At 50.8% G+C, this 12,740-nt stretch overlaps 1 protein-coding gene and 1 non-coding gene across 13 annotated transcripts in view; both read left to right on the top strand.

The window, feature by feature from the left end:
- CUNH6orf89 (chromosome unknown C6orf89 homolog) overlaps positions 1-4,984 on the top strand; it is a 33,624-nt gene extending 28,640 nt beyond the window's left edge. For all 12 annotated transcript variants that reach the window (XM_031346873.1, XM_031346872.1, XM_031346870.1 and 9 more), the window contains 2 exons: positions 1,797-1,920; positions 4,813-4,984. In XM_031346873.1, coding sequence (XP_031202733.1) covers positions 1,797-1,920; positions 4,813-4,907 — 219 coding nt within the window. In that variant the 3' untranslated portion in view covers positions 4,908-4,984. The remainder of the gene's footprint in view (positions 1-1,796; positions 1,921-4,812) is intronic.
- A 4,648-nt stretch (positions 4,985-9,632) lies between these two features.
- On the top strand, positions 9,633-9,739 carry LOC116075621. The gene has a single exon (XR_004112651.1). It is a non-coding gene; the product is annotated as a U6 spliceosomal RNA (small nuclear RNA).
- The last annotated feature ends 3,001 nt before the right edge of the window (positions 9,740-12,740 follow it).

The following is a 12,740-nucleotide window of genomic DNA, read 5'->3' as shown; positions in this document are numbered from 1 at the left end:
AAGTGCACCCCGAGAGAGAAACCTTTTAGCCAAATTCAGGAGAACTTTGAAAACCCCACCCACAGACAGCATCAAGCAGAGAATAGTAACGGCCAACACTTGAGGCCCGGACTTCTGAATGGCACAGAAGACAAGCAGCTGGCCTGCTTGTCCCACCCTTTCCCAACAGTCAGGGCCAGGATTGGGAGAGGCCCTTGGACGTGGGTCTGTCTACTTTTGTCTGAGTTTATTTATTTATTTGTTTGTTTGTTTGTTTCTGAGTATTACTGAGAAAGATTTCTGAAATTTGATTGTTTTGAATAATTAAAGGGCTAAAGTTGCCCACCTGTGGCTTCTGCCAGCTCTGCTTCGTATCCGCAGCCCCCTGGTACTCCTTATGTGTTCCAAACTTGCTGACGTGTCTTGGAGGAATTGTAAAAGCCTATAAACCCCACGTCGTGTAGACGAACGCTGCCTGCAGTGTGGGACGGCTGGGCTCTCACCTCAGACTGAGTGCTTTGGCCTGCTGTGTCCAGCTCAGGGCCCCAGGGTGATTTCATTTTCATAATTATGATAGAATTCTGGGCGAGGGACCTTATCTTGACTTTTCCCACTTGAGTACTGAAGTGAATTTCATCAGTTTGCTGAACACAGAGGAGTCCCACCGGGAGAGTAAGAGCAGCCATTCAAATGGTTATGGAAGTTATCTGTGGAGTGTTTGAGAAGGGAGTGGCCCCAAAGACGGGGATCCTGAGAGCCTGGTTTCTTAGAGTGTGTGTATCCCCACCCTAGCCCAAGCTTTCTTGGAGTCTGGCCTCACTGCTCCACCCTATTGTCCTCCTCCCGGTCCCTGGGCCCTGGTAAAGCCAAGGCCCAGAATCCCAGGGCAGTCTTGGCATAGAGAAGCAGGGTCTGGTTACCACTCGACCCCATTCCCCTCTTCCTCAGAACTGCCAAGGCCTGGCTCTTCATCTTCTTTCCATCCTGGGCATGAAGGGTTGCTGCCCGAGCCTCAGCCTGTGAATGTGGGCTGCCCCCACCTGACTACAGGGGATTGAGCACTTGCGAGTGTGGCTGCCTGTCCCCTTCAAGCCAGCTCAGGATAGAGGTGGCCTCCTGTGCCCCATGTAGCTTGAGGTGCCTCTATGTGGCTGTGGGGACTCACTTGGGAAGCTCTGTGCTCTGAGGCACTGAGGATGCTGCTCAGTAAATGACACAGTCCCTCTTAGGAGCTGTAGGTGGCGCTGCAGAGGCTCAGTGCTCATGACCACTTCTGCCCTTGCAGAAGACCCAACCTCAGTTCCCAGCACCCACAGCGGGCAACTCCCAACTCCATGACCCCAGCTCTAAGGACCTGGCTCCCTCGTTGGCCTCCGTGACTACCCACACATAGGGGTACAGATAATTACATTTTTAAAAATGAAAACAGATAACTCAGAGGAGAGATTTTATTCTGGTCTCAGTTCCAGGAGATATCACGATTAAGAAAGACCACTTTGTTTTGTCTATCTTTTTAGACATAATTATAAAATTTGTTATTAATCATGTTTTCCTTATTGCTCAGCCAGTTAAGAAACTAAAGACCATATGAAAGGCCAGACATTTAGCACACCCCTTAATCCCAGCACTCAGGAGGGAGAAGCAGAACTGTATGAGTTTAAGGCCAACCTCGTCTGCATAAAGCTTCAGGACAGACAGACCCTGTCTCAAAAAAAAAAAAAAGAAAAGAAAAAAGAAAAAAAGCTGTCACATGTAAAGGGTTTTATCTGCTTACCACTGCTCTCTCTTCTTTCTCCTGTGCCCACTTTGTACTCCAGATGCATAAGGTGCATGACCTGTTTACCCTTGGCAGCGGGGAAGCCATGTTGCAGCTCATTCCTCCCTTCCAGTGCCGAACACACTGTCAGTCCGTGGCCATGCCGATAGAGTCTGGAGATATTGGTATGTGGGTTCCAGGAGGACAGAGACAGTATTTCCGAAAATCAAATGCTGCCTTCAAGTCAGTTCTGCCCAGCTGAATAAAAAGTAACATTTTATTAACAGAGTCGATATAATGACTTAGAAATAGAACCACTAAGGTGGCCCAGGGGGATGTGTGTGCACAGGCAGCATTGAGAATGATGATGGCTGCTGGCCATCGCTACTCAAGGTAGAAGGGATTCTAGGAGTTGTTTAGAGTAATTCATCATTTTATAGATGATGTAGTTGAGATAAGAATCACATGACTTCCCCAGTGCCCCAGCATCACGTCAGGCAGCCTCAAGTCTCTGCCTCACACAGGCAGGCCAGGGCAGAGCCAAGGGCAAGGGCAGAGGAAACGTTTATACCTGTTGTGAAGTGAGAGCCACCACCCTCACATGGGGTATCACCTCTGTGGGCCCACAGCCATGTCCAGACACACAGCATGACCCACCCTTGATTCTGGCTCCACGTTTCCCAGTCAGTATCCTCAGAATCTATTCCAGAGTCAGTCAATTGCCAGCAGTCCTCTTGGCAGAACAAGGTGGCAGCAACTGTACTGCTTGTGTTGTCTCACGGGACCTGGTAAGGTCTGGAGCCCCTGCTAAGCTGAGGTCACTTCCAGTTAGGTTCTTTGAGCACTGGCCACAAGAAATCCTAAGATGCTCCGAAAGCTCTCACCTCGGTGAGGGTCAGGAGCTGACACTGTGCCAAGCTGTGCTCTGAGCCATGTGGGTAGCCATGTGGCAGGCATAGAAGAGGGGTGGTTACTGAGGGAAAGAACAAGCCTGGGAGAGTAGGGCAATGGTTGGCACCCAGAGCTCTGGTAGGAGTGGAGGCGATGGTACTGCTGCCATGAGGGTAAGGACTGGAGTCAGACCATGGGGGTGTAGCATGGCTACTCAGAACCCTTATGAGTGATCCTGGGACACTCACTATGATTTATTTCTGATTTTTTTTTTTTTTTACCAAAATACTCTCTAACCTGGAAGTGGAAGAGAGGATTGATAGATCACAGGTTACTGAGGAGTGGAGACATCATCAAGGATGCCAAGTGTTAGGCACAGCATCAGCTGTCATAGCACAGTCCCAGCAAGAGCATGTCACCAACTAATGGTGGATGCCTACTCTGCACACTCAGCTTCTAGACAGGTCCCAGCCACTGCATCCCAGACACACTCCAATCAGTGTTTGATCTTGTGTTATATTTAAAAGAAAAAGTTAGCCCAAGATGATTTTAATTATACAGTTTTGCTGTGTAGTCTGGCTGGCCTGGCATCACCATGTAGCCCAAGCTGGGATCACACTTGGAGGTGTCCTTCTGCCTCAGCCTCAGGGTTGGCGTCCCAGGTGTGGGCACCAGCTCTAGCCCCCTGTGCACTTTTTTTTTTAAAAGATATTTTTATTTATTATATGTAAGTACACTGTAGTTGTCTTCAGACACACCAGAAGATCCCATTACAGATGGTTGTGGGAATGGAACTCAGGACCTCTGGAAGAGCAGTCAGTGCTCTTAACCTCTGAGCCATCTCTCCAGCCCGCCACGTGCACTTACTTACTTAACTTACTTTGGGATCTGACTGCAGAATTGTGGCAGGCCTCAAACCAGAAGTCTTCCTGCTTTGGTCTTCCATGTGGGAGGAATGCAGGTGTAGCCCTACACCCTGCTCCATGTGCAGAACAGTACTGTGAGCCACAGGCTCAGTGCTGTGTGGGAGCAGCGAGTCATCATCCTCACACACTCAGATGATCTAGGTCTGAGTTTTCCTCACAGTTCTTCACATCGCTCATGACCGCATGGGTAGAGGCAGGAGCACTCTTGAGAAGGCCCTGGCACTGGGCTTTCTGAGTCAGGACTTGGAAGCAGCTGTCTTCATACAGAGTGAGCAGGATCTCCAAAGGGTCTGAGAAGTTGTGGAGGAACTGTGGAAGCCTCTTTCTTCAGAGTTCCCTCAGGACAGTGTTTACAGAGCACATGGAAAATGCTGACTTCAGTTTACTTGTGCGTGCTCTAGTAAAGTCATCTTAGAAATAACCTTGTGCTCCCGACAGAACACATCCTGTCTTGCTAAAAAGCATAAGATAGGGGACTGGAGAGATGGCTCAGTGGTTAAGAGCTTCCAGGGGTCCTGAGTTCAATTCTCAGCAACCACATGGTGGCTCACAACCATCTGTAATGAGATCTGATGCCCTCTTCTGGTGTGACTGAAGACAGCTACAGTGTACTCACATAAATATAATAAATAAATCTTTTTTAAAAAAACAAAAAACAAAAAACATAAGATAAAGCCAGACCTAGGCATACTGATACACACCTGAAATCCTAGCATTCAAAAGGCTGAGGCGCTGGGCGAAGGTGGCACATGCCTTTAATCCCAGCACTTGGGAGGCAGAGGCAGGCTGATTTCTGGGTTCGAGGGCAGCCTACAGAGTGAGTTCCAGGACAGCCAGGGCTACACAGAGAAACCCTGACTCAAAAAAAAAAAAAAGCTGAGGCAAGGAGAATCCAGGTTTGAGACCAGCCTAGTCTATATAACAGGAACCTATCACACACACACACACACACACACACAACACATCCTGAGAGCTTTCCTCAAAATAAGCTGCTCTGTGACCAGCCAAACTGTGATTCAGTTGTCCATGACAAGGTGGGGAGAAAATGTCTGCCTTGAGAGTTGTTTTGAATATCAGCTCACAGAGAACTAGTAGGAGCATGAAATCCTTCCTTAGGTTTCAGAAAGCCCAGAGACCTTCAGAGTAAGAGCAGACAGATAGCAGACACACAGCAGACCCATGGCTGCACCCCACCGTCCAGCTGCCCCACTGTCCTGCTCTCAGGCATTCACTGCTTTCCTTTTGCTGTTTTCCTCCAAGGCTATGCCGATGCTGCCCACTGGAAGGTCTACATCGTAGCCAGAGGAGTCCAGCCTTTGGTCATCTGCGATGGAACTACTCTCTCAGAGCCGTAGGAAACAACTGCTTGGAGACCTGGAACCCAGGCTGAAAAGAGTGGGGAGGGAGCTGGGAATAAAAACCCTGAAACACTTTCCATGGGTTGGTTGCTTAGTTACCTGCCCCAGATGCTGTCCTCCATATGCTGGAGACAGTGGCTTGAGCCTAGCCACCTTGTCTGTCTTTAGATTCCCAAGGAAGGATGGAAGACTGGCTGCTGGCCAAGACTTTGCTCACATTTCTCCTCTTCCAGGCCTTTGGACTCCAAAGTATTGGAGATAGGCTGGTGGCTCTTTGATGTGGGGACATGGTTCCTCTACTGTCTTGTTGGCAGTGGCGGGCAGCAGTAGGTCTCGATACTGTTTGTCCACATCACCCTGTACATGGTGGGAAAGCCATGGCTGACTCTAATCACTACAGTTTGTCAAGGAAAGTGAATTTGGAAGCAGTGGGAGGCGGGGTGGATCAGATAACTGGAATTACATGTTTAAAGGTGGCCTGCTGGCACCAGATGGCATGTGCACACCTTTAATCCCAGCACTTGGGAGGCAGATGCATATCATTATGAGTTCTAGGCTGACCTGGTTTCCATAGTGAGTTCCTGGTCTGCCAAGTGTTACGTAGTGAGACCCTGTTTCCACACCGCCCCGCCACTCCCCCACCTCAAAAAAACCTCCTAGATGTAGGGATGTAGCTCAGTGGTAGAGTGTTTCCCTGGCACGTGTGAGCCCTGACTGCAGTCCACAACATCAGGAAGAGGACAGTGTACATCTTACATAATGTCCATGGCTCCGAGAGTTTTTGTGACAGATGTTGGAGACTGGCTTACAATTCCTGTCTTACTAAATCCTGGTTCCCTCCCACACTGCCATCAGATTGTTTTCTCAGACGTTCAGCCTCCCCAGCTGGCCAGCACCCCCTCTGCTAAGGCAGCAGAGCCTCTGTCAACTGCTGCTGTGCCCCACCCCCTTCAGAAGGAATGAGTTAGAGTAGCTGGCCTAAGGGAGAAGGGCACCTCCCTGAGTTTGATCTTTGGGCCTGACTTTCTACAGAGATGCTTGTCAGCAGCCTCAGAGCTGATGTAATGTGGTCGAGGGAGGAGCGGCAGAGCCGAGTGCCGTAGGGGATGCAGCTCACTTCGTGGCCCTCTGCCCTCCGGTTTCTGTACGAGGCAAGGTGAGAAGTTGGTTTAGTCAAGATGCAGGACTATCCTAAGTAGTATTCTGCTGTGCTTCGTGTCCCCCAAGTGCTTTTGGGGTGTCTTTATCAAACAGTGCAAATGAGGATGATCTTCCCTCTTGCTTTGTTTTGTTCTTTTTTAGACAAGGTCTTGGTGTATAGCTCTGGCTAGCCTCCAACTCATGCAGATCAGACTAGTGTCAAACTCACTGAGATCTGCCTGTGTCCCCAGTGTTGAAAATTCAAGGAGTACACCATTACACCCAGCTTCTTCTACCTTCTTATTGGTCTTTTACTATCATGACTAGGTACTTGGTGACTGACCATCCCTTACAAAGGTGGACAAAAAAAAACCCTGAGTGGCCTCTGGTTCCAAATTGCAGAAGTCAGATGGCTGCACAGGTCTAGAGGCCAAGGCAGCCAGTGGTGGTGGAAATCGTGGCCCTCTATGGGGTCCTCTCTGCCCCTGGAGGGGCCATGTCCCTGCTCCCAGGCCTCATCCCCCCCTCGCATCTCCCAACAGCAGTGGGGAGCATGAGTGAGGTTAGCCAAAGAGGGCGCTGAGAGGAGGCTGCGGTGTTGGGAGGCTGGGGGTCTGTGGAAGGCAAGCCTTCTCAGTGCTCAAGGTGGAAGGGCTCGAGGCCTCCTCAGGCTCAAGTAGGAACTGCACCCCGGGGAGCTTTTCCTGAAAGAATGGACCCTTTGTGTGGCTGCTGGAGGAAAAAAACGAGCCTTTGTACTCTAAGCCTCACTGCAGTGCAGTACGACTTCAGAGGTTGTAAGGCAAGAGGCTCAGGCATAAGCCAGCCCTGAGCTTGGGCCCTTCCCCAGAGGCGTGCAGAGCAGGGTTACACAGGGCTTGGGCCTCCGGAGCCCGCTGAAGTGAGATGGTAGGAGTTAACCACAGAGGCTCTGAGGAGGCTCAGAGGTGAAGTGCAGGGCCACTGAATCAGCCTGGGCTTACCTTGTGTTCTTCCCCTGTTTGACTCCATATTTACAATCAGAACTTGAGAACTGTATTGGCCCTAAGGGTACCTGGGAGGCCCCTAAAGTCCCAGGCTGCTCTGCAGTGCAGCAGAGAAGGATCAGGGACCAGTCAGCTGAGACCCCAGGATGTGCATGTGCGTGCTGGTTAAGGGAGAAATTCTCAGAGGCTTTTCCACATAGAAGTCACTCACCTCAAGGGATTCTGGAGGAAGGGCTGAGGGCTGAGGGCTGCCAATGAGCTTTCTCCTGCCAGCTGAGGCCTGGAGACAGCAAAGGGCCTTCTGCATGCCCGGTGCTATGGAAAGGTTGGGGTTGGCAGGTTGAGGAATTGGGAGGGGCGGGACCAGTCTCACCAGCAATTGGGGCTCCAGATAGAGAGGGTATTGTCAACAGGTTAGTGACAAGTTTACTAGGCAGTGGCATGGCCAGCTCTGTGTGAATTGGGTTCATTCTCTGTGGGACTCCAAGCTCTAGAATCCGTTCTCTGGGGAGGCAGGTATTGGGAGCCAGCTCGAAGCATTTGTGTCTAAGTACCCAGCGCTCACACAGTCAACTCAGAATGGACAACAGAGCCGCTGCAGTTTATGGAAGAGCAGTGCTTGCCCTCACTCCACTCTGGGTTTTACTAAGGAGGAGAGGGAGTGACCTGGGACACTCACCAATTTGGTGCGATTCAGAGCGAATTTGGGTGTGGGCTTGCATATTTGTTTAAGACAGGATCTCCTTATGTAGTCCTGGCTGGCCTGGAACTTACTATGTAGAACAAGCTGGCCTTAAGCCACAGAGATCTGTGTCTCTGCCTCCCATGCGACAGAGTTGTTGGGGTTTTGTTTGTTTGTTTGTTTGTTTGTTTTGTTTTTTCGAGACAGGGTCTCTCTGTGTAGCCCTGGCTGTCCTGGAACTCACTCTGTAGACCAGGCTGGCCTCAGACTCAGAAATCTGCCTGCCTCTGCCTCCCAAGTGCTGGGATTAAAGGCGTGTGCCACCATTGCCCGGCATGGTTTGTCTTCTAGAAGAAAAGAATATCCCAGGTCATTCTGGCTTCCCGTGCACCTGGAGATGTAGATGCTGTCCTTGAACCCTAACGTAGTCCTGTGAGGCAGATCCCCACTTCACAAGGAAGGACACTGAGGCCAGAACAGGAACCCACCAGCAGGTGAACAGTTCCACCAGGAAGAGTTCCCTTCTTGGCCTATGGGTGTGCCACACTGGGATGCGAGGCTGTGACCAGGAAGGTCAGCAATGCAGGAGCCCTGACGGAAGGAAGAGAGAATCTTGTCAGGATCTTTATATAAGTCCTTTTCCTGAGCCCCTCCCCGTTTGAGAGCTCATTTTTCTTTTGACCGCGCGTAGCTGGAGCACAGCTCTGTCCAGCCGTTTTCCCATCACTGCCTTTCCAGATGTGTGTCCAGCTCTAGCTGTGGGTCCCCTTGGAGTTGCATCACTTGTTTTTCAGTTCCCAACCTTCTAGTCCCTTCTTCCAAAGCCCAGCAGAGGCCCCGAGGTCGGATCCATTGCTCTGAAAGCCAGTGTCCTTCCTCACAGGTGACCTCAGCCTTGTCCCTGTGGCCTGGCCGTGTCCAGCCCTTCGCCTCCAGGGCGACCATTCAGGGGTCAGTGTCTCCTTGCCCAGCTGAAGCCAGGGAGTGGGAGTGGGGTGGGGGGAGGGCAGGGGCTCACCCTCCACCCAGAACCCACGCATGCCGGTGAAGAAGCAGTAGATGCTTATAGAGATAGCCCTGTGGCAAATGAAAAGCAGGGCTCTAGGCAGGCAGCCAGTCTCACCTAGTCTCCAGGGAGCTCCTTCCAGAAAAGATATCCGAGAGATGGACAGGTGCTCACTCTCTGCCCATGCCAGCTTGCCTGGGCACAGTGTGACTTCAAGTTCTGGGCTCTGGAGGGAGAAGCCCTCCAGCGTGTGGGTCCAGGCCCCTCAGCGTCTGGGTTCCTTGCCTTGCATAATTTCGGCATTAGTGCTAAATACATCTGTCATTTTCCTCCCTCTGGAGAATGGAATGTCCAGACTCCTGAAGCCGAGCTGGGGTCAGAGAATGGTTACATAACCAAGCAGGGACCCTCCCACCTCTCGGTGCCTGTCAGTCAGACAGTGGTCACCAGGCCAAGAGCCAGAGCTGCCAGCACCCCGCAGAGAAGGGGACCCCACCCGCTGTGTTTTGAGTTTCAGACAAATTGGGAAGTCAGAACATCTGCTTTGCACCAAGTTTCACCTCATTACAGCACAGCCACTCTGGGGTGGGGTCCTCCTGGGCAGCCATCCTTGCTCTCGAGCCACAGCATCCCTCCCTCAAGCTGCGCTTGGTGCAGGACCCAGAGGACAAGGGCATTTCCAGAGAAGCCTGTCTACAAGGCAGCTTCCCTTCCACGTTGTTCTGTAGTTCTCCCATCAAAGGAGCCCGCTCTCTACCCAGCCTTCCCTGTCTGCCCGAGTCCTATGAAAAGACCAACAACAGATGCCCAGAGTAGGGGAGAAAAGGCTCAAGGGAGCCTAGGACGCCCCAAGCACAACCTCTTCCTGCTGTCCTCAGGGAGCAACCCAGTCTAGAAAGTCAAGCTGTGTGCTCGCTTCGGCTGCACATATACTAAAATTGGAACGATACAGAGAAGATTAGCATGGCCCCTGCGCAAGGACGACATGCAAATTCATGAAGCATTCCATATTTTTTTTAAAAAAAGGGAAAAAAGAAAAGAGAGTCAAGCGGTACCATCTGTGTGGGCAGTGTGAGGAGGGGGGCATTTACCAGTCCCAGCCACAGGGACCCATAGATGACCACAGACAGCATCCACAGGACCCATAGATGACCACAGACAGCGTCCACAGTAATTCAGTTCCACGCAAACTCTGAGAGGTAGAGAGCTGGTGTGAATTAAGGTTGTATGTGATGGAATTTTTACTTTTTGCAATTAAAAGTCTGTACGTGGCTTGCTAAGAAGGAACCTGGTCTTTATTAATCGTCTCGTTTCCTCTCTTCCCCCAGGAAGTAGATGGAGAGTGGGCCCTTGAGGCAGGTCTGGGACACTGTGCCCTAGGCCCTCTGGTCCTCTCTCTCTCTCTCTCTCTCTCTCTCTCTCTCTCTCTCTCTCTCTCTCTCCCCCTCGTGCTTCCCCTCCCTCTCTCCCAGGGCTTTACTTGCACCCACAGCCCTCATCCTCCAACTTCAGCATCTGCCCAAGGCTTCTCATCTGCTGCTGCCCCTGAAGTCCGGGGTCTCAGCCCTCCCTCCCCGTCCCCACACTTCCTCCCTCTCACCCTTGTGCTCCTTCTCAAAATTCAGATGAGCCAGGACTCCTCTGTCCTTGTTGGGCAGCCGCACAGAACCTGATGTGACCACACGTCCTCATGGGTACCCCACTCAGTGGCACACGTGGAGGCCCTAAGTCCCCTGCTGGCTCAGTCCAGGCACCACCAGACAAGCAGCACTCCGTTAACATGGCTTTAAGTCATTGTGCTATGTGCATATGTGTGTATATATATATCATGTACATGTATATAATATAGATTATGACTGGGTTTTTTTGTTGTTTTTGTTTGGTTTTTTGTTTGTTTTTGAGACAGGGTTTCTCTGTGTAGCCCTGGCTGTCCTGGAACTCACTCTGTAGACCAGGCTGGCCTTGAACTCAGAAATCCTCCTGCCTTTGCCTCCCAAGTGCTGGGATTAAAGGTGTGTGCCACCACTGCCCGGCATGACTTCTTTTTATATAATTGTGTAACAGGGCCATATTTTTTTTCTTTCTGTTTTTGTTGTTGTTGTTGTTATTTTCAAATAAGGTCTGTATGTAGTCCTGGATGTCTGGAACTTACTATATAGACCAGGCTAGCCTCTAACTCTCAAAGCCCTGCCTACCTCTGCCTCCCAAGTGCTGAGATCATAGCAACACACCACCATGCCCAGCCCCAAGGCAATCTTACTTCATTTTTCTTACTTCCTATGTCCTGTTCTCTCTTCCCCCTTAGCACCCCCCCACACTGAACCTCAATTTCCCCTGCTAAGCTGTGTACACAGCTATGCCCCACTGCAGATCTTTTCATAGTTTCTTTCATGGGCTCTGATCACAGTCATGGGGGTGGGGAGGCGCATTGTTTTATCATATATGGATTCTTTTTTCTTTTTTTTTTTTTGCGAGAAAGGGTTCTCATGTCAACCAGGCTGGCCTTGAGCTCCTTATGTAGCTAAAAATGATCTGAATTTCACACCATCCTGCGCCCACTTTCAGGGGACTAAGATTACAGTCAGGCACTTTGATACCTGAGATCGGCTTCATAGTTGCCAGGTGAGCCACATCCCCAGCCCCTCGGAAATGGAGTCTTCCTGGGGGTCCCCTTACCTCAAGGGGCTTCGCTCTCATTCTCTCTCACGGTTAGGTTAACGCTTGGGGTGTGGCTGTGCCTGGCTTATCCAGCTGTGCTGCTGTCAGGGGGAACCAGGGCAGAGCAAGTGTTTGCATCTTATACCTGGAGCCGCTACTGCTAAGTACTTATTAGCACACAATGAATGTTATTGCTCATTACCACCCTAATGTTTGCTCTTTACAAGTCACTGCACTCGAGGGTCATAACTCATTTGCCTGCTCAGAATTAAACATTTTAGCACCTCTGCCCCCAATTAGCTTCTGGATCTTGTTGAAGAAGTGAGGTAGCCCATCCTCAATGCTAACTTAGCCCAGGAGAGTGACTGGAGAGCCTATTCCCTCCCTCCTCCCTCCTCCCTCCCTTCTCCCTAGGGTTCTCACCCTCACCACTCCCTCCCAAGGCCTCCACCACTATGCCCTGCCCTTTGGTTACCCTGACTTGTGCACAAATAGCCCAGGGAGAACTCCCCTCAGTATGTCTCTCCTTCCTCCAGCCTGCCTGGCAGTGTGCAGCACTCCTGAGGCCAGCCGGCCTGGCCGCCCTGGGCTACACTCTTCCCTCCTCTGCTCTGCACAGGACCACATCCTCAGGCGTCCAGGTCCAGCCCCCCTGCTAAGCTATGTGACACTTTGATCACTGGTGTGTCACTCTGTATACTTCCCACCACCCAGTTCTCGTTCCAGCAAGCTGCCACCACAGTCTCTCTACAGCACAAGTACCTTTCCCTGCCTCCTGGGACTCCATGGCCTCCTGGCCAGCCTCTGATGTCTTCCCCCTTCCCATCCTTACCTACTGTGCCCACCTCTGCTGGCCCATTGTGGTTCCTGGAAATGTCCAGGCTGGAGTTTGGGTTTTTAGAAACTTCTCTTTTTAGAGAAGTTTTTAGGTTCACGGCAAGATCAAGTGAAGACAGGGAGATACACACACACACACACACACACACACACACACACACACACACACACCACACACACACCACACTAGTACACACAGCTTTCCTGTGTCTCAACACCCTGCACCAGGCTAGAACAGTCATGAGCCAGTGATGACCTGGCATTTTTACCTGTAGACTATGGTCTACCCCAGGTTCACTCGACTCTTGCCATTCCACACTGTATGGGTTTGAACAAGCGTAGATCATGCACACCATTATAGTACTGCATACAGTAGGTTCGGGTTTTCTGTTGGCCTTTGTTTTGTTTTTGAGACAGGGTCTTTCTACATAGCCCTGGCTTTTCTGAGAGTCATTTTCTTTTCTTTTCTTTTTTTCTTTTTTTGTTTTTTTTTTGTTTTTTTGTTTTTTCTTTCTTTCTTT

The sequence above is a fragment of the Mastomys coucha genome, unplaced genomic scaffold (genome assembly GCF_008632895.1).
Source record: "Mastomys coucha isolate ucsf_1 unplaced genomic scaffold, UCSF_Mcou_1 pScaffold3, whole genome shotgun sequence".
NCBI classification, from domain to species: domain Eukaryota; kingdom Metazoa; phylum Chordata; class Mammalia; order Rodentia; family Muridae; genus Mastomys; species Mastomys coucha.
Note: the sequence above shows the minus strand (reverse complement) of the source record. Positions and strands in the feature narration are given on the sequence as shown.